Here is a 21,073-nt window from a genome sequence, read left to right on the forward strand (position 1 = left end):
TCGTATGTGGGATTTGCAGTTCGCGAGATGCACACTGGGTCGATTTTGTAGGGCTGTTGACAAAACGTTGTCTCACTCGCCTGACGATGTCATCAGATGTGCTCGTACGACCTGATGTTTTCCCGTGTCTTACCGAGCACCCTGTTTCCACAAAACATATATGCCACTCATAAATTGTAGGCCTACTAGGAGCATCTTCAGTGTGCTTGGTACGGAAATTACGCTGAACTGTTGTCGCCGACTTCAATTCTTCAAACCAAAACACACGAGCTAGCACTCTCAGGTCCAGTGGAGGCAGCCATCTTTAATGCAACTTCCGCTAACCGTCCTTATGGTGCGATTTGTCCGCACTGGTCTACGCAAGACAAACTTGATGTATTTCCCTACAAATTGACACTACAGTCATCTCTGTAGGTACTGTGAATTAATTTATATGAATTTTGAGAGTTTAAAGTCCTTTTTAAACACCCTGTATTTTTAATATTCTTAAGTTCACTGATAAAAATATGAGGGAGAAAAGTGTTATATCTGATTGGTTTTACTGGTTACTTCATTCTTGATTGATACTATGAGATTTTGGAGCACCTCGCTGATCACTGTTGTTTTCACAGTTGCCAACATTTGTGATTTTCCCTCCAGTCTGTGTTAGTGCAGGCTGGCAGTGCACAAACCATGCTACTGTGTTTACAGTACTGTTTCTGAAGTGAGCTTCAGCTTGGTTCTTATTCCACTAACTTGTTGTTACATTAACAAGATATTATATAACCTGCGAATTTGAATGTCTTTAGTAAGGAATACATCTTGAAGTTGCTAAAGAAAGTGATCTTATGGGAATATTTATGCACAGCAAGAAATTGCTGGCAGAATGAGAGTATCACAGAAAACTGTCAGCATAATCAAACTTTCAGTGTACGAATGTGGTGAATACAAGCCAAACAGAGAAGGAAAATGAGAACACTTACAAACGTGGCAATAGTGAACTGTAAACTTACTTCTACTGACTTGAGCCATCACCTGAAAGGTGTGGGTGTTGAAGTTTCTCTTGTGAGATTGTGCGCTGATATGAAACTCCGCTGCAGAGTGAAAATCTCATTCTGGAAACATCCCCCAGGCTGTGGCTAAGCCATGTCTGCGCAGTATCCTTTCTTTCAGGAGTGCTAGTTCTGCAAGGTTCGCAGGAGAGCTTCTGTAAAGTTTCGAAGGTAGGAGACGAGATACTGGCAGAAGTAAAGCTGTGAGGATCGGGCGTGAGTCGTGCTTTGGTAGCTCAGATGGTAGAGCACTTGCCTGCAAAAGGCAAAGGTCCCGAGTTCGAGTCTCGGTCCGGCACACAGTTTTATTCTGCCAGGAAGTTTCATTTCAGCGCACACTCCGCTGCAGAGTGGAAATCTCATTCTGGAAACCTCTCTGAGTGTGACTCGATTTTGTAATCGGTGAAATAACATCACTTAATGTCTCAACTCGTTAAATTTCATTTCGTTGTCGTCACTTTTTTCTCAGGCAGTGTATATTGACTTTTTTTCCTGTCTTAATACTTACTTGTATTATTCGTCTCTACCTTGCCACATCTGTCTTTACTTCTCATTCTGTCATTATCATCTCTGCATTAAAGTCGGCTCAGTGCTTATCGGCGTACTGTCTCTGACCTATTCTCTGTAGTCCTTCCCCACTTCCGGTCTGCTGTCGTCTTCACTACAGGTGGGTCCCTCTCGTCCTGTCCTTCCTTTTTAACCTTCCCCGACCTAGCTGTCTCCGATCTGCAAGAAAGGAACTATTACTTCTGATACCAAAATAGTGTGTACCTTCTTTTATGTACCTACTGATAGCACTACACATTTTGCCTCCTGAAGGTAAACCAGAAACTCTGTCTTACTGGTTTTCTCGGTTGAATTTTTCTTTGATACAAAAGAAATCTATTTTAATACTGTGGTGTGCATCCCCTTATGATGTAGCAATTATTTTATATGGGTTTATTTGGCTGAATGTTTGAGTGGATAGCTGATAGAAACTCAGTCAGCATTCACCCCCCAAACACTGCTTTCCGTCGCTAGACTCTCAGTGGTTGCGAGATAGCTGTGTGGCATTCCACTTCGCAAAATTGCTGAGGCTTTCAGAAGGACGATTAATGGAATCCTGACAACTTCAAATCAGTTCAGTCATTCAGGATGTCAATTTCTTCCAACCTCATTTCATCAAAGCCGGGAGCTGTAAATTTATTTTTTTCCCCGTTCCCTTTTCTTCACTAGACATGGATTCTTCCGCTCTTAAAGCTGAGCAAAGTGGTCTTCTACTACTTATCACTCAGTGTGATCTTGGTCTCGAACATATTAATTAGCTACTTTGACGAGGCTATGATTTCCCAAAATTGTGCTCTGAAATGAGGCCCATTTTGTCAGGCATTTCGGCTACCACACACAGAAAAGCTTTTCATTGCCCACCCGATCTCCATAATATCTTCGTCAGACTGTTCGCTGCTTCCGCTCCCATGTCTCTACCCTACGGCTCCTACCCCTGTGACCATCCCCACTGCAAGACTTGCCCTATGCACGCTCCTGCTACCACTAATGCCAGCTCTGTAACTGGCAAAGCATATACTACCAAAGGGAGAGCCACGTGTGAAATGACATGTTGTATACCAGTTCTTTTGTAAACACTGTTCTACCTTTTACATCAGCATGACTGGTGCCAAGTTATCAGTTAGGATGAATGGGCATAGGCAGAGGGTGTACTGGTATGAAATGAGCGTTAAGATACAAATGTGTCGATAGGGAACATTTATTGTGAACAAGCCTTAATTTTTTTTTTTTTTTTTGTTTGGTTGGTATGACATCTGTCAAAGATATTTAGTATGCATCAAGTCATGGAACAAACAACATATGTTTTCATCGTGTTAACAGTGTCGAATTTTATACCAGAAAGTGATGATTTGCGGAAAGCATTAATTTTTTGTTTTCATTTGAAAAAAAGTGCTGCAGAGTCACATCGAATGCTTGTCGAGGCATATGGTGATCGTGTTCTGTTAGAAGCAACATGCAAAAGATGGTTTCAACAGTTCATAAATAATGATTTTGATGTAAGTAATGAACGTGGAAAACCATCAATAAAGTTCGAAGATGCCGAATTGCAAGCAATATTGGATGAAGATGATACTTTGAGTCGGAAGCAAATGGCAGCAATGCTAAATCTTGCACAACAAACAATTCCTGACCGTTCGAAAGCTATGGGAAACATCCAAAAGTGTGGAAAATGGGTGCCACACGAATTGAATGAAAGACAGATGGAAAACCGAAAAACCATTTGTCAAATTTTGCTTCAAAGACATGAAAGAAAATCAATTTTGCATCGAATTGTTACTGGCGAAGAAAAATAGATTTATTTTAAGAATCCTAAACTGGGAATATCACAGGTTAATCCGGGACAACCGTCAACATCGACTGCAAAAACCAGATCGATGCGGCAAGAAGACAATGCCCTGTGTTGGGCGGGATCAGAAAAGTGTGGTGTATCACGAACTTCTAAAACCCAGTGAAACTGTGAATACTAATCGCTACAGACAACAAGTCATCAATTTGAACCATGCATTGATCGAAAAAAGACTAGAATGGGCCGGAAGACATGGCAAAGTAATTTTTTTGCACAACAATGCACCTGCACACAAAGCAAAACTGGTTCAGGATTCGATCAAAACACTCGGCTGATAGCTGCTACCACACCCACGGTATTCAGCAGACTTGGCCCCTTCCGACTACCATTTGTTTTCATCAATAGGACACGCATTGGCTGAGGAACACTTCGATTTTTACGAAGTAGTCGAAAATTGGGTGTCTGATTGGTTTGCTTCAAAAGATGAACATTTCTATTGGTGTGGTGTCCACAAATTGCCAGAGAGGTGGTCAAAATGTGTAGAAAGCAATGGCCAGTACTTTGAATAAAATGTTTTTACTTTTCAATTTAAAATTAGTGTTTCATTTTCACAAAAAAACGCTCATTTCATACCGGTACACCTGGTATACCAGCAATACACAGTATCCTGTTGTAGAGCATGCAGTGCAACATAGCAGTGAGACTTCGGCGCCTGTTTCACCACGTGCGCCATCTGGATCCTCCCTCCTGAAACCAGTTTCTCAGAACTCCACACGTGGCAACTGGTGCTACCTCGTGTCCTCGGTTCTCGTCACCCAGCTAGCCTTAATTTATGTTAATTTCTTCGGTATTGACATTTCTTCACAGTAACAATTCTTTCTTCACTTCATTTTGGTTTTCTGTGTCTTTAATTTTCCGATCTGTTTATTTTTCGCCGCACCACTCCCACGTCTATCACATAGACTGCAGTTAGCTTTTTGCTCGTGTTAACTCGTGCACGATGTTTTGGCAGCAATCTCTGTCCTTTATATTACTCTATCTTCCACTTTTAAGCTCTGAGTTTTTCAAATTTTGTCTGATGCAGTCCTGAGGAATCAGTCTTTGCTTCTCATCCCATCCAGTAAGTGTCCACTGACGTGGACTTCTGGGCTACTTTTCCGAACTCTCCGTCTTTTTCCTAAACCTCACCAGTCATCTTCCTGCCCCTTCGAGTCTTCTGCCAGGAGGAGGAGCCACTTGCTTCGAAAGTTGGCAGCCTTTAATACTTTTATGTGTTTGTTCTGCTACTGCCACTTGGTGAGTAGATTTTTTTTTTATCTACACATTCACGCTATATTTTCAAATATTGATTATTTTTGTTAATATACTGATCCTTACATTTGATGTTTTGGTGCCAATCTATCCACGTTTGATGTCAAGTCAGTAGTGACGCTTGTGCTCATCTTTTCCTTATAGAACTTTGAGAATTGAGATTTGTGTAACATAGCATTTACAGTTTCTGGTTCCAGGACATACTGAAAATTCTGTAGAATATCTTCCATCTCTTTTGCTCATCTGTCTTCCTCACATATTTCTGCTACCCACTGGGATACCCGACACTGAAAAAATTTTGAAGCTATCTCTTTCTCCTCATTAGAAAATAATGTGCTAGAAAGAGAAATTCCATCTTGCTGTACATTTGCACTCCCTACTCAAACAGCCATTGTTACTAAATTTTCTCAAATATATCAGTGAAAGATATTCCGCAGTGCCATAGCTCTTAGTTATCCTATTTTTTACTCTCGTGACCACTGGTAAAAAAATATAGATAAATGTTTGTATTAGATTATTTTCATTGCAAAGAAAAAGTTGTTCTTCAAACTGTGTTTTTACAATTCTCCTTTCAGGATCTTTAGAAGTACTCTGAAAAATACTGAATTTTGTAGTCTTCAGTGAAAGTACTTGGGACCTAGCACTCCAAAATTTCGATAATCCGAATTTTGGAGCAAGGCTTGCCTCGCACTCGGCCCTGTCGAATGTTTTGTTGCAATATCGTTCAGTGACACGCCTGTCTTCCGTAACGAAGTAGTAGACTCTCCACTTTCCGTGGACTGTGGGGCTGTTCCACCTGTCTGCCAGCACTCCTAGCTCTGTTGCACACATCTCCACCTGTATGCTAAACACTTGGATGATTTTCTGCAGCAGATTTTTTTGTGTTAAATGAGACATTCAAAGACAGCACGTAGTTGAAACAAAACATCATCAATGTCAATCGTTTTGTGAATACAGGGTGTTTCAGAAATAGGTGCCGCACAGAGTGGCCGTGTGGTTTGAGGTGCCAAGTCATGGATTGCGCGGCCCCTCCCACCGGAGGTTCGAGTTGTGTGTGTGTGTGTGTGTGTGTGTGTGTGTGTGTGTGTGTTTTGTTCTAGTTTAAGTAATGTGTAAGTCTAGGGACCGATGACCTCAGCAGTTTGGTCCTTTCAGAATTCACACACATATGAACATATACAGGGTGTCCCATTTATCTTGACCACCCTATTGTATTGTATTGTATGTTAACCAGGAGCCTAGAAACGATGGAGAGGCTCCGTCCCCACAGCCGCAGTGGTCCACAACCCCACGTGACTACCGCAGTCCACTTCACCCCTCCACTACCCCACACCGAACCCAGGGTTATTGTGCAGTTCGGCACCCGGTGGACCCCCCCCCCTCCCCTCCCTCTTGTTTGCGCAGCAATTGCCGACATAGTGTAGCTGCGGCGGAATAAGGGGTACCGGCCTGCATTCGCCAAGGCAGATGGAAAACTACCTAAAAACCATCCACAGACTGGCCGACTCACCAAACCTTGACCCAAGTCCACCAGGCGGATTCGTGCCGGGGACCAGGCGCTCCTTCCCAGTCCGGAAAGCTGTGCGTTAGACCGCACGGCTAACCACCCTAAATAACTGTTTGTCCAGATGCAAATTACAAAATGTTTCAAGCAAATGTTCTTTAGCTGTCAGGGGGACATCAATCAGCACGATTGCCTTCGTTGTAGCTTTGTTTTTTACAAAGATACGAACAGTGGTATCACTTTTCTAAATGGCACGCTGTGTTTCTTATTCGGTAATTCTTTCCTCTCCTAAAGATCTATTCAGAAATGTATAAATGTATCACAGTGTACCATTCACTGAAAAAACGACGTTATTAATTACATAACACTACATTGACTGTGAGTCCGGGATCACAAACTTGTACACTTGCTGGAGTTGTCAGAAAACAAATGAAAACCAAATAAAAGTGTAACACACAGTTGACTTTGACTCTCCTGTACCATTGCTCAGGAGTAGAACATACAAAGGCGCTCAAAGTGGTGACCCTGGACAACGATACACTGGTGCACTCACTGAATGAAAAAATTATTTACTGCTTCCAGTGTTGCCTGCTGAAGAGAATTACAAGCAAGCGCGATACATTCCTGCATATCCTTTGGAGTTGTTGGAATATCGCGATAGACAACGTCTTTAATGCGTACCCCAGAGGATTTAAATCGGGAGACCTAGCAGGCCAAGTAACTGTTGCTCCTTGACCAATCAATCTGGCAGGATACCTTCGGTTCAGAACACGACGTGCACGCGAGTCATTATGTCCTGGACATCCATCGTGTTGATACCACATCACCATTCTGGTTCTTACCGCCACTTCATCCGGAAGAGGAGGAACAATTCGTCTGAGGAAGTTGGCATACTCTATGCCGTTTAGACTACCATTGATGAAATAGGGCCAATAATTGTAGTATCAAGCATCCGTCACCAGATGTTAACTCTCCATTGACACCAATATTCCACCTGTCTAAGCCGTCGTGGGTTGTCGCTGGACAAATAATGCACGTTCCTTGTATTTGCCTGTCCTTTGTTTGAGGAGGAACATTCATCAGTAAATAGAACTTTGGGGAAGAAGTTCGGGTTGGTGAGGATTTGCTGCTGTGCCCACCGACAGAACTGTACACGGTTCTGGAAATCATTCCCACGCAGTTTTAGGATGTAGGTGTACACGGTAAGAATAGAAGCGGTGACGTGTAAGAATATCACTTACACTAGTTTTAGGAATGCCAATCTCGTGTTCAAGCTGTTGTGTGCCCACATGTGAATTCATAGTAAAGGAAGTGATAACAGTAACTTCAGCAGCTTTGTCTGTGCGAGTGCTACGACGATTGCGTTGTCGTGGGTTGAAACTTCCCGTTTCCTGAAGCATCACAGCAAGACGAGAAAACATCTGTTGGGAAGGTGGGTTCTTTTCAGGATATTGCTCTGTACAGTTCCGCTGCTTGCGTAGTATTTCGCCAACCGTCATCATCATCATCAACAACAACAATAAAAGAAACGTTATGTCGATGCAGTTTGTAGGAAGGACAGACTTTAATGCATGCCTACTATGCACAACAGTATTGAAAAGGACTAAACTACTGTAATAAATGTACCCGTACATAAGAAAACAGTATTGCAGTTGCTGTTCTGCTAACTTACATCCACTATACATGAGTAGTATTTCTACCTTCTCTTCATTGGCCTACATTCTATTCACACAAATCTTCAACTAACAATGATTGACGGAATGATGGGTGTGCACTCTACTTATGTTTACATTTGTCCTCTGTCAACATCGGCTCGTGGATGTGTTCCATTACCCCGAGTACCAGCACTAAGCGCTGGGAGCATCAACGTCAATGTTGTGTTTGAGTGAATGGTACATTGTGATACATTTTTGAATAGGTCTTTAGAAGAGGAAATTAATTACTGAATAAAAAATACAGGGTACCATTTAAAAAAGTCATACCGCTGTTCATGTCTTTGTAAAAAACAAAGCTACTACGAAGACAGTCGTGCTGATTGGTGTCCCCTGACGGCTAAAGAACGTCTGCTTGAAACATTTTGTAATTTGCTTCTGGACAAACAGTTATTTAGGGTGGTCAAGATAAATGGGACACCCTGTACAGAAATAGAGGGCATCGTTTTAGATATGTATTCCCCATTTGTATAAAGAAGAATGTCAGCTCATTTGTTTTCTTTGTAATTCATATGAGTTTACAGTTTTATTCTGATCTTGATGAAATTTTGAACACTTTACCTTCAAGACAAGAGGGCGATCACTGCCTACATAAGAGTTCATAATCCATAACAAGAAATAAGCAGTCAGTTGCGTAAAAGAAATTTAATTTCTGTACCGATTTCAGACACTTAGTGCCCTTCTTCGGAAGGTTATATGCATCACATTATTTGTGAGTATCGGCAATAAGATGCGTACAGTAAAATGTCACAACCAGGTGGTTCATAGCGTCTACAAAATTAGTATAAAGAAGCAAAACAATTGCAGAGATCTTACCTGTAGCAATGGGCACTGCAGCTAGTAGACGATAAAAGAACTTTATTAAAAGACGTCCTGAAGTGCTCGGTTTCGTATGACTGTTGGAGACGGTTGCGGGAGCAGCGGTTGTGTCCTTAACATTTGCAATGTGTACGGACCCTGTCAGCAGTAGATCACACTCCACACATTACATTCTGTGAATGGTGCGGGCAGAACTGCCGTAACGTTATTCGCAGATGGTAGCGCGGTTCACATGAGTGGCATCACTGTGTTTGGTTCTCCCTCAGCTTGTTGGCTGCTATCATTGGTGATCAATTAGTTGGATCCTGTTTACTTGTAAACATAATTATGGGCAGGTGTACACAGACTTCCTGGAAAACAACATATCTCATGCTGTTGACAGCACTCCACTGTCTGTTTATCTACGAGCTCATTTCTCGCACTGTGGCACTTGTGTGCACTTCAGTCGTATGGCCCAGCAGTGTTTGTATCGAAAGTTTCCTGCTCGACGGATTGCTCGCCCTTCTCACTCACGTTATATGAACCGTATCATTTTCTACTTGTGGGGCATTTGTCGGCTCATTTGTCTCTGTTGCCTGAGACGGAATTTGTTTGGAATGAAATTGTCGCAGGTTGTAACGAAATATGCAGAACTCCTGGAGTTTGGGATTGGGTTCCTCAGCCGTGAGGCATCAATGTGGGGTCTGTATTCGAACAGGAGATAGAAATTTTCAAACATCTTCTTTAAAAGCAACAGCTTGCAGCAGGAAAAGCATTCTGGTGAATATTGGTGTTTTGGAGGCCATAACCCTGAAACCAAACACTTCTGGACACGTGTTGTAATGAAATTTTTTTCAGTGGATTTCTTTCCAGTGCCCCACAGCATATATGTGATTGAAGAATGGGTTATTTTTAACTACAATGTTTTTGCTGCACTATTTATTTATTTACTGTATTTACTCGAATCTAAGCCGCACCTGAAAAATGAGACTCAAAATCAAGGAAAAAAAAATTTTCCCGAATCTAAGCTGCACTGGAAATCTGAGACTCGTAATTCAAGGGGAGAGAAAAGTTTTAGGCCGCACCTCCAAATCGAAACAAAGTTCGTCCATTGTAATATGAGACACAATTTAGGTCGAATGAATGACGATATAGCTACAGTAGTTTGGTTTGAGTCGTAATCTTAGCAGTTAAGCTTTACCAGTTAACCTTTGCTATGCGTCAGGCGCCCCATCCGTATTTATACGTGTACCCTTCCTTTTTCATGTGCTTCGTCTGGTTTGAATTGATTGCTTATTTTCTTTCATCTGATAAGTGCCATTCTCTTTGTTGTAGGTGTTTACGTCATTCTAAGCTGAAAATGCATTACTGTACTGTGTCTTGGATTGTTTGCCACATTCTGATAATGAGTGTTTACGCCATGGCTCGCTGGCTCGTTGCCACGGCTTACAATTTAAAAAAAAAAAAAAAAGAGAGAGAGAGAGAGAGAGAGAGAGAGGAATCGTCTCATTAGCGAAACAATGGCAAAAGACTGCTATTTGTTGTCACTTACACTGCTGCTTTCTTTGATAATGATCAATAAGAACCAAATAATAGACTGCGTATGATAGAAGATGTTCTTAACGAGAGTTTAGCGAAAATTTTTCCCCGTTTGAAAATCTTTGCAGAAGCCTCTTTAGTACATTACATTCTGCACAGAAATTAGTCATCTTAGATTTAAAAATCTAGTCGCTTGCCGTGCTTCATTTCTGATTGTACCACTATTAGGCATAAGAATAATATGAATATAAACATGACACGATATGTATATTCTTCTGCGTTTGCTGTTGTCTCACTCTAGTTTCGTAGTTTATTAGGCAGACAGGATTTCAATGAGATAGCAGCAAACACGAAACAATACATGGCAAAACGTTTATATTCGTATTATTCTTATGGTGAAGAGGATACTGCATGTGATTCACAATACATAAAAGATCCTATTAGCAATCCTCTCACAGGTAGGAAAAAATTCAGAACGTAGAGTTGACCATATTGACAAACATCCCAAACAGTCTCGCCAGTCGGATTTTCGTAGTGCATTGAAATACTGCTACATTCGAAGATGAACAATACGGAATTTGTATTTACTTCGCTGGATAATGTATGAAAATGCAGTGGTCGAAACTCGGGGCAGAGAAATAATCTCGTTTTCCACCTTTTTTTAATTTATTTACTGTCGCAGAGGTTTTGGTGCCAGTATTTATCTTTGCGCCTGCAAAGCATGCCAGTGTAGCACTACATATATTTGACGGCAGAAGTTAAGTTGTGGCGGCACCTACCAACATTTTTCAGAACTTCCACTTACTTTGCACTCGATTCTAAGCCGCAGGCGGGTTTTTTGATTACAAAAACCGGATAAAAGTGCAGCTTAGATTCGAGTAAATTGTAGTGATACAAGTTACAGGATGAGCTCATTTTGGTGTTTCGCCATTATCAAGTGTACCTGTGAAGATGCCATTATAGGTATAATATTGTTCCTAACATCTGTGTTAGTCTGTGTCTACACAAGACACCTAATTCTTACATCTTAGCAGGTACGATTTGGATCATATGGCATCTTGGAGTTTAAATGTTGACTGTCATATAGTTACGATATGCTAAAAAGGTCACGAGTTACCTCCTAATTTCGTGCTAGACCTCCTTTTGCCCAGCCCAGTGCAGCAACTTGACGTGACAGGGGCTGAATGAGTCATTGAAAGTGACGTGCAGAAATATTGAGCTGTGCTACCTGTATAGCTGTCCATAATTGCGAAAGTGCTCGCAGTGCAGGGCTTTCTTCACGAACTGACCTGTCGAATCTCTCCCGTAAATGTTCGACGGGATTCGTGTCGTCCAGTCTGGATGTCCAAATCGTTCACTCTAATTGTCCAGGATCTTCTTCAAACTGGTAAAGAATAATTGTGGCCCGGTGACACGGCGCATTGTCACCTGTAAAAATTCCACCATTGTTTGGGAACGCGAAGCCTGTGAATGGCTGCAAATGGTCAGTGATCAGTTCAGCTGGAGCAGAGGACCCACTCCGTCTATTGAAACACAGCGCACACCGTTTTGGAGCCACCACCTGCTTGCACAGTTCCTTGTCGACAACTCGGATCCGTGGCGTTGTAGGGTCTGCATCACACTCCAACCCTACTGTAAGCTCTTACCGACTGAAGTCGGCACTCGTCTGACCGTGCTACGGCTTTGCAGCTGCCTAGGATCCAACTGGTGTAGTCGACGAGCACAGGAGAGGCACTGCGGGCAATGTCGTACTGTTAGCTGAGGCACTCGAGTCATTTGTCTGCCGCCGTAGCCCATCGGTGCCAAATTTCGCTGCACTGTCCTAACAGATACGTTTGTCAAACGTCCCACACTGATTTCGAGCTACTGCTCTCGGTTGGTAAGTGATGGCCATTGGACACTGTGTTGTCCAGGGTGAGAGAGAGGTAGTGCACGGAATTTGGTATTTTCGGCACACTTTTGACAGAGTGAATATCGGAAAATTGAATTCCCTAACGTTTTTGGACACAGGATGTCTCGTGCGTCTTGCTCCAATTACCATTACACATTCAAAGTCTGTTAATTCCCGTCGTGCCACTATTGTCACATTGGGCGCCTTTTCACATGAATCAAAAAATGGTTCAAATGGCTCTGAGCACTTTGGGACTTAACATCTGTGGTCGTCAGTCCCCTAGAACTTAGAACTACTTAAACCTAACCAACCAAAGGACATCACACACATCCGTGCCCGAGGCAGGATTCGAACCTGCAACCGTAGCGGTCACGCGGTTCCAGACTGAAGTGCCTAGAACCGCACGGCCACACCGGCCGGCTTCACATGAATCATTGGAGTGCAAATGATAGCTCCACCAATGCAGCGCCCTTTAATACTGTGTCTATGCAATACTACCACCATCTGTATTTGAGCATATCACTGTCCCATGACTGTTTGATATGTTATTTATAGGTTTACTTTTTATTTTCAGTCTTAAAAAATTATTTTTGATAGTGATAAACATAAGACAGTAGAACACTTATCACTTACATAAAAATCACAAAATACTATCTCCGAAAAATCAAACATACGAACTGACTTTCCGTGAAGTAGATATTCCATTGTAAACTTATAGCATTGCTGGAGCTGGAGCTATCAAAAATAACATTACAAGATCACACAAAGAGAAAGTAAATATATAAATAATATGATTGTATCGTAACAGAAATATAACCGACATACCTGTTCAGAGGCGCGATACGGTCCATGTCGTATGTAATATATTGTAGCGAAAATGTTTTTGTGTTGTGAAGTTTGGGACGTGTATTGTTGCTTAACAAAAGAAAAACAGTATATCACGTCATAATACGGATACCCTCCAGCAAGTAAATAATACGTATCTTGTGTAATCTGGGATGCTGCTTCTTAATGATGTCATAGGCTCATCTTGATGTTGTTGCATCGCCACACGGGAATCGTGCAATGGTTAAAAAAAAAATCCCAATATTTCTTGTTCACAAAGAGTTTTATGTTGCACGCTAGGTGTTCGGCAGCAAACTACGTGAATAAAATTGACTTAATACTGTCTCATGAGTGACGTAAGACTGCCCTCAAACTGACCTGTGGTGGTGTACAAATCACCTCTATTTATATGATTTTAAACAATTACTGTCATTGTTACATATTAAATTTTTAGATGTATACAGTAAAATTTTTTACATACATCTTCCCAAATTACATACAAATCAAACAATGGAAAACCCAGGATGGAATGTAACAATATCAGAGAAGGAAAATTGCTACTCACCATATAGCGGAGATGCTGAGTCGCGATAGGCACAATAAAAAGATTCACACACTCGTAGCTTTTGGCCATTAAGGCCTTTCTCAGCAGTAGACACACACACACACACACACACACACACACACACACTCACTCACTCACTCACTCACTCACTCAAGCAAATGCAACTTGCACACACGTCTGCAGTCTCAGAGAGCTGAAACTACACTACCCAAATTTACATGAAATAAAAGTGAATAATCTCGTACAAAGACAAGAAAGACTCTTGTTTCTATTAAGACCATAAATTACATGTTTTATCATTACAACAATATATTTTGTTATTTTGCTTACATCATTTTACTTACTTAAAGAATGATCACACTATCATTTACAGGTGAACAGAGCGATTAGTTTTATTGAATGAAAGGCCTAGATTTAATTAATTAAATTTTGCACTGTAAAATTTTACATTTCTGTATAGTCTTAATTACAGTTCTGTTAACTAACATCAATTAGAACATGAGCATATTTGGTTCTGACTGAGAAATCACCATGTCATATTTCTATTAAAGTTACAATCAATTTTTTAGCTCGAAAACATAAAAAAGCTATCTTTTCACGACTAGAAATATCAGAACTTGAATCATTAATTACTCCATAGTTACAATAGCAAAATTATTCATACCATGTGCCTGAAGTTTGTATAATGTACAAGTGATGATGGTACATGAGCTTTTAATCCAACATGTTTCCTTCATTCTACATTCTGGTGAGGCCCAACGTAAACAATGTCAAAACAATTATCAGTTTGCTGCAAAATAAATAAATAAATAAAGTTCGGTGTATTTGAACCCAGATAACCAGAAAAGATAAAATCAAAGCAGCAGTTTAAATTGGTGTAAATTAGTGATATTACACATATGCCCTCTTTGGAAGAGTAGGGATGAGGCTGGGAGAGGATACAGGTTTCCAAAAGGATTGTGGTGCTACACATACCAATTAAGATGTAAGCATTAGGTGACATACATATGCATAGACTAGCGCAGACGCGAGGAACAATATTATACCTATTGTCCCATGTCCACAGGTACACTAGATAATGACAAAATGCTGAAATGAGCTCATACTGTAAATTGGTTCACAAGTAAGTAAATAAGTAATGCAACAAAGAACTTGTAGTTAAAATAAAATATGTCGAACTGTTTTTAGCTCTCTGCATATGGCGAATAAATATCTAAATTTTTGCTCTCTATTTTTGATATGTTCTGTATAGCATATGGTCACACGATGTCACAATGTGTCAATTCTTAGTGTAACGTCTGTAGATTACAGTAACGTAGTCACTTTTATTACACTGTCGGAGTCGCAGTCGTAGCGGAGCATCTGTCGAGAGTTTCGGTGTGACTCTCTCGGTAGCTGTGCATTTTCCGATGCGGTCGCAGGGCCACTGCTCGGTGGTGGAGCTGGTGGTGTCGACGGGCGGCGACGTCAACGCGGAGGACGAGGACGGCGACACGGGGCTGCACCTGGCACTGATGAAGCGCGCGTCCATCTGCACGCAGATCCACGAGCTGGAGGCGCCCGCCATCTACGGGGTGAGTGGCCTGCACTTCCGGAGTAATTTGTTAGCCCCAGCACTGCTGCGGGCGTACATCACTGATGTGGGTGTGTTGCAGAACTTTTGAATGTGTTTATCCTCGAGTATGCCAAAAATCTCCTCTGTAGGAACAAATATGGATTCGGCAGACAGTGATTGTGTGAAACCCAGCCTCACTGTTCGCATCTGGTGGGTGTTGTATTACCCGACTTCTTGACAGTGTCTAGTATAGTTCTGCACTGTTTCCTAATGAACGAGATACAAGTGTACAAAATATTGTACCAGCTTTCTAATTGGTTTGACCACTTTCTAGAAGACGGAACCCGTCATGTCATCGTTACCGGAGACAAGTCTTCAGATCTAAAAGTAACTTCAGGCTGCAAGCAACTGTTACAGATCCATTATTTTTCACAGTATGTACAAGAGCTTTTCAGAATGAAACTTACATTTTAGAATAATAATAAAAAAACCAAATGGAGAAAAAAATTGTTACTTAAATTTGGAAGACACATTGTTCAGCTATTTTTAGCAAGTTCGCAGGAGAGCTTCTGTAAAATTTGGAAGGTAGGAGACGAGGTACTGGCAGAAGTAAAGCTGTGAGGACGGGGCGTGAGTCGTGCTTGGGTAGCTCAGATGGTAGAGCACTTGCCCGCGAAAGGCGAAGGTGCCGAGTAGTAGATAGTAGATAGTGTCGGAAGTTCCATGCAGCTTTTCGCGGATGATGCTGTAGTATACAGAGAAGTTGCAGCATTAGAAAATTGTAGCGAAATGCAGGAAGATCTGCAGCGGATAGGCACTTGGTGCAGGGAGTGGCAACTGTCCCTTAACATAGACAAATGTAATGTATTGCGAATACATAGAAAGAAGGATCCTTTATTGTATGATTATATGATAGCGGAACAAACACTGGTAGCAGTTACTTCTGTAAAATATCTGGGAGTATGCGTGCGGAACTATTTGAAGTGGAATGATCATATAAAATTAATTGTTGGTAAGGCAGGTACCAGGTTGAGATTCATTGGGAGAGTGCTTAGAAAATGTAGTCCAGCAACAAAGGAGGTGGCTTACAAAACACTCGTTCGACCTATACTTGAGTATTGCTCATCAGTGTGGGATCCGTACCAGATCGGGTTGACGGAGGAGATAGAGAAGATCCAAAGAAGAGCGGCGCGTTTCGTCACAGGGTTATTTGGTAAGCGTGATAGCGTTACGGAGATGTTTAATAAACTCAAGTGGCAGACTCTGCAAGAGAGGCGCTCTGCATCGCGGTGTAGCTTGCTCGTCAGGTTTCGAGAGGGTGCGTTTCTGGATGAGCTATCGAGTATATTGCTTCCCCCTACTTATACCTCCCGAGGAGATCACGAATGTAAAATTAGAGAGATTAGAGCGCGCACGGAGGCTTTCAGACAGTCGTTCTTCCCGCGAACCATACGCGACTGGAACAGGAAAGGGAGGTAATGACAGTGGCACGTAAAGTGCCCTCCGCCACACACCGTTGGGTGGCTTGCGGAGTATGGATGTAGATGTAGATGTAGATGTAGTCTCGGTCCGGCACACAGTTTTAATCTGCCAGGAAGTTTCATATCAGTGCACACTCCTCTGCAGAGTGAAAATCTCATTCTATTTTTTTTTTTTAGCATTATCTTTGCACAAATTAAGGCACTTATCACAATACCATTTTTTTATTCCATCATCATAGAATGTTGCTGCTTGAGACTTCAACAACATATTTCCACCTGTATGCAGTTCCTCGTCATTTTGTGTGAACTATGTTGTGAGCCAGGTCTTCGGGTGTGGAATGAAGTTAAAGTCCTTTGGACTAAAGCCTAGACTGTTCACTGAATGACCGAAATGCTCCCATCCGAAATTATCGGGGATCTGTCAAGTTTGAATGGCTGTGTGGGATCGTGCATTGTCACGAATGAAAAAATTCTCGGAATGCTACTTTCCTGGACACTTGCCCGACACTTGTTTTCCTGTCGCACTTCTTAATTTTTTTAATGTTTCACTCGTTTGAGGAAATCTGCCAGAGACAATCTCCAGTAATCATTCTTGATGGCAATGTTTGCAAACATTTCCTCCGTTTTGTGACCCCACTCCATAGGCCGCTGTTTTGTCTCACAAGTTACGAACTGTACACAAGTCTCGTCCCTCGTTAAGACACAATCGAGAAGTGATTTTCCGTGTTTGTCGTAGGCCTCGAGAACTGTCATAGATACTGCCCTGTGCTGCTTTGTGACGTTCTGGAAAGAGTTTCGTTACCCATCTCGCACAAACCTCGGTAGCCTAGAAGTTGCATCACAACACAAAATAACAAAGTTCGTTAAAATTTAAGGAAACTGTAGTGAGAGCGCCAAAATTGTGAAATGGCTGTTTTTTTGTGAATCTATTCATTGATTTTCTCCACCGGTTCAGCATTGATAATGCTCAGCTGGCAACTTCATGCTTCCTTGTGGACATTAATGTGGCCATTGTTAAACATTGTGCACCATTGTCTCATTTCAGCTTCACTCATTACACTATTTTCATATGCCGTGCAAGGTTCCCAATAAATTTCAGTTTGTCTCCATTTATTGGGGAACAAAAACCTAATCACCAATTGCAGCACACATTTTAAATGTTTACATTGAACAAATCCGAGGCAACACTCAATGTTTGAAGCCCCACAAGGCAGATACTGTTGTCTGTAAAGAAGTCACAGTGTTAGAAAATTGTAGCAAAATTCAGGACGACCTGCCGAGGATCGACACGGTGGACAAGAAGGTTGACACTTGGTGCAGGAATTGGCAGTTGTCCCTCAACATAAAGAAATGTAATGTATTATGTGGACACTGTATAGTGGCAGCTTTAGGTGGGGAGTGTTCTCAACTGTAGTTGCGTAAGTTACCGGTAGTGGTCAGGTCTGAACTACCACTGCCAACTGAAGCAAACATTTGCACTGTAGGCACCACCAAATGCATTGTGTACTCAATTTACTTTGTGTTGTGGATTGCTTATTTTGTTTTCTCATTTCGAAAGCAGGGAAGCAGTGGTTGGGAAGGGAGTGAGACAGGGTTGTAGCCTCTCCCCGATGTTATTCAATCTGTATATTGAGCAAGCAGTAAAGGAAACAAAAGAAATATTCGGAGTAGGTATTAAAATCGATGGAGAACAAATAAAAACTTTGAGGTTCGCCGATGACATTGTAAATCTGTCAGAGACGGCAAAGGACTTGGAAGAGCAGTTCAACGGAATGGATAGTGTCTTGAAAGGAGGATATAAGATGAACATCAACAAAAGCAAAATGAGGATAACGGAATGTAGTCGAATTAAGTCGGGCGATGCTGAGGGAATTAGATTAGGAAATGAGACACTTAAAGTAGTAAAGGAGTTTTGCTATTTGGGGAGCAAAATAACTGACGATGGTCAAAGTAGAGAGGATATAAAATGTAGACGCAATGGCAAGGAAAGCGTTTCTGAAGAAGAGAAATTTGTTAACATAGAGTATAGATTTAAGTGTCAGGAAGTCTTTTCTGAAAGTATTTGTAAGGAGTGTAGCCATGTATGGAAGTGAAACATGGACAATAAATAGTTTGGACAAGAAGAGAATAGAAGCTTTCGAAATGTTGTGCTACAGAAGAATGTTGAAGATTAGGTGGGTAGATCACGTAACTAATCACGAGGTATTGAATAGAATTGGGGAGAAGAGAAGTTTGTGGCACAACTTGACTAGAAGAAGGGATCGGTTGGTAGGACATGTTCTTAGGCATCAAGGGATCACAAATTTAGCATTGGAGGGCAGCGTGGAGGGTAAAAATCGTAGAGGGAGACCGAGAGATGAATACACTAAGCAGATTCAGAAGGATGTAGGTTGCAGTAGTTACTGGGAGATGATGAAGCTTGCACAGGATAGAGTAGCGTGGAGAGCTGCATCAAACCAGTCTCAGGACTGAAGACCACAACAACAACATTCCTAAATGAAAGAAGGGATTAATCCTGGTGCACGAAGGGATTGAAATGGTAATCTTACCACCAAAAAAAGGAATTGGCGATCCCTGTGATTGTTATGTCAGTTACACTTTCGTCAAGACATGGAACGCGGTTGTAGGATGGCAGCCCTTCAAACAGGAGGCGGGGCTTGTTCCCTCGCACAACTTGTCTCCATTCGAGCACTCGTAGCTCTCGTTTATTTATGATTGCAACAGACTGCCACGATGTACTGTCCGCATAAAACTGTCTATAAATAGGCAGAAATCCCTCTTATTGTATGATAACACGATTTCTGTCCACTCCACTGTCGGACAATGTCTGACATTATAATTTTCAGCTACGGCTCCAATCTCATACGACGTCAGACACGTTTCAGTTATTGTGCTTTCTGGCTGCTCTGTTATTGGAACTCATTAGGCCTGTGGCAGCACTCAGTACAAAAATCTGGCAACTCAAAGCGTGTTGCATTCTTAAATTTCTAGTACGATAATGGCTGGTAGAAAACATGTAAGTGATGTCGATATTGCAAGGTGGCTCCCCGAAGACATTATGGATGAAAAAGAATTTAGTGATGAAAGTAACTGGGAAGAAATTTCTGCTGTGTACAGTGGTATAAATTCCAGTGAATCAGAATCTACTGACGGAGTGGAAAGCGACGGAGAGAGAAAACCTGTAGCGAAAACCTGGAAAGTTTATTGCCATGGTAACAGTGATCTCATGAAGTTTCCTTTGTCTGTCACACGATGAGATATCACCATTTCTCCCGGTGTTCGATCAAAATCCGAACTCGAATATTTCCAGCTCTTATTAGTGAAATTGTGTCTGCTACAGAGGTGTATGCTGAAGGGAAGATACAGAAAGTCACTCCACGTGCAAAACACAAAATGCTCAATGTGGTACTCATGGAGGGATGTTTCGTAAGAGGAATTGAAGGCTTTTCTTGGTGTAATATTGAACATGGCCTTCAATTTACAGGCAAAATTAATTGACTACCTTACAGAAGACTGGCTAGAATGAACTACATTTTCCGATATTTTTTTCTCGTCTCTGTATTTTATCCTTTTTTATTTTATTTTTTTTTTTATTTTTTTTTTCTTATTTTTATTTTGAATGCTGTATTTAGTTCCAACTGTCACAGCTCAGGGATGTCAATGTATGAGTTCGAGCAAGGTGAAGAATTTTAGTGAGTATTATGACATTGAGTGCAAAGAACTTTTATGTACCAAAAAAATGTGGTTATAGATGAGAGTGCAGTAGGATTCAAAGGAGGAATTCAGTTAAAGTGCTACAACCCAGAGAAGCCTGTGATGTGGAGTTTGACGTTTCTGCCTGTGTAATTCAAGAAATGGTTATGGTTTTTCTCACATCCCATATTGTGGATAGACAACTGTAGAAAGTCTAATTTGCCCTGATTCACCTTCTGCAGTCTGAATAGTGGTTCATGTGACAGAGCGATTACTAGCTTGTGCAGGTGGTTCAGGCTATCATACGTTTACTGACAGGTTCTGTACGAGCCCTCGACTTGCTCAGGAACTGCACAAAATGAAATTTCATCTAACAGGTACAGTTATGCCTTCTAGGAAAGATTTTCCATGCAATTTGAAGAAGACAAAACTTGATGGACGTGAGTTATGTGGCTATCAAAGTGAGATGAAAATCATGTGTCTTTCATTCCATGCCAAGAGATCAGTGACTGTTTGAGTAAACTCTTTGGTCCTCAAATCCAACTAATCACTGGTTACAGGAACAAAGAGCCTGTGTGGTTCCTGAAACCCACTGTTATTTGGGAATACGCGTTTATGGGAGGAGTGTACAGGGCTGATCAGTAATGCAGATGCTATGGTTTTACAAGACTGTCCCACAAGTTGTGGAAAAAAATTATTCTTGTGGCTGATTCAATCTGCTGCAGTGAACAGTTATATTCTTTACTCGAAAGACAAAAATGAATGTGGAGAACAACTGAAGACTCAGTTTTCGCATTTTATAATGCAAAAGTATGAAAAAAATCAGCTAAGGATTG

The 21,073-nt window shown here is 41.5% G+C and overlaps 1 protein-coding gene across 1 annotated transcript in view; it reads left to right on the forward strand.

Annotated features, from left to right (window-relative positions):
• LOC126213578 (E3 ubiquitin-protein ligase MIB2) overlaps positions 1–21,073 on the forward strand; it is a 233,694-nt gene that overhangs the window by 175,217 nt on the left and 37,404 nt on the right. The window contains exon 14 of the mRNA XM_049941425.1: positions 14,930–15,082. Within this exon, the coding sequence (XP_049797382.1) occupies positions 14,930–15,082 (153 nt within the window). The remainder of the gene's footprint in view (positions 1–14,929; positions 15,083–21,073) is intronic.

This window comes from Schistocerca nitens, chromosome 11, assembly GCF_023898315.1.
Source record: "Schistocerca nitens isolate TAMUIC-IGC-003100 chromosome 11, iqSchNite1.1, whole genome shotgun sequence".
Taxonomy (NCBI): Eukaryota; Metazoa; Arthropoda; class Insecta; order Orthoptera; family Acrididae; genus Schistocerca; species Schistocerca nitens.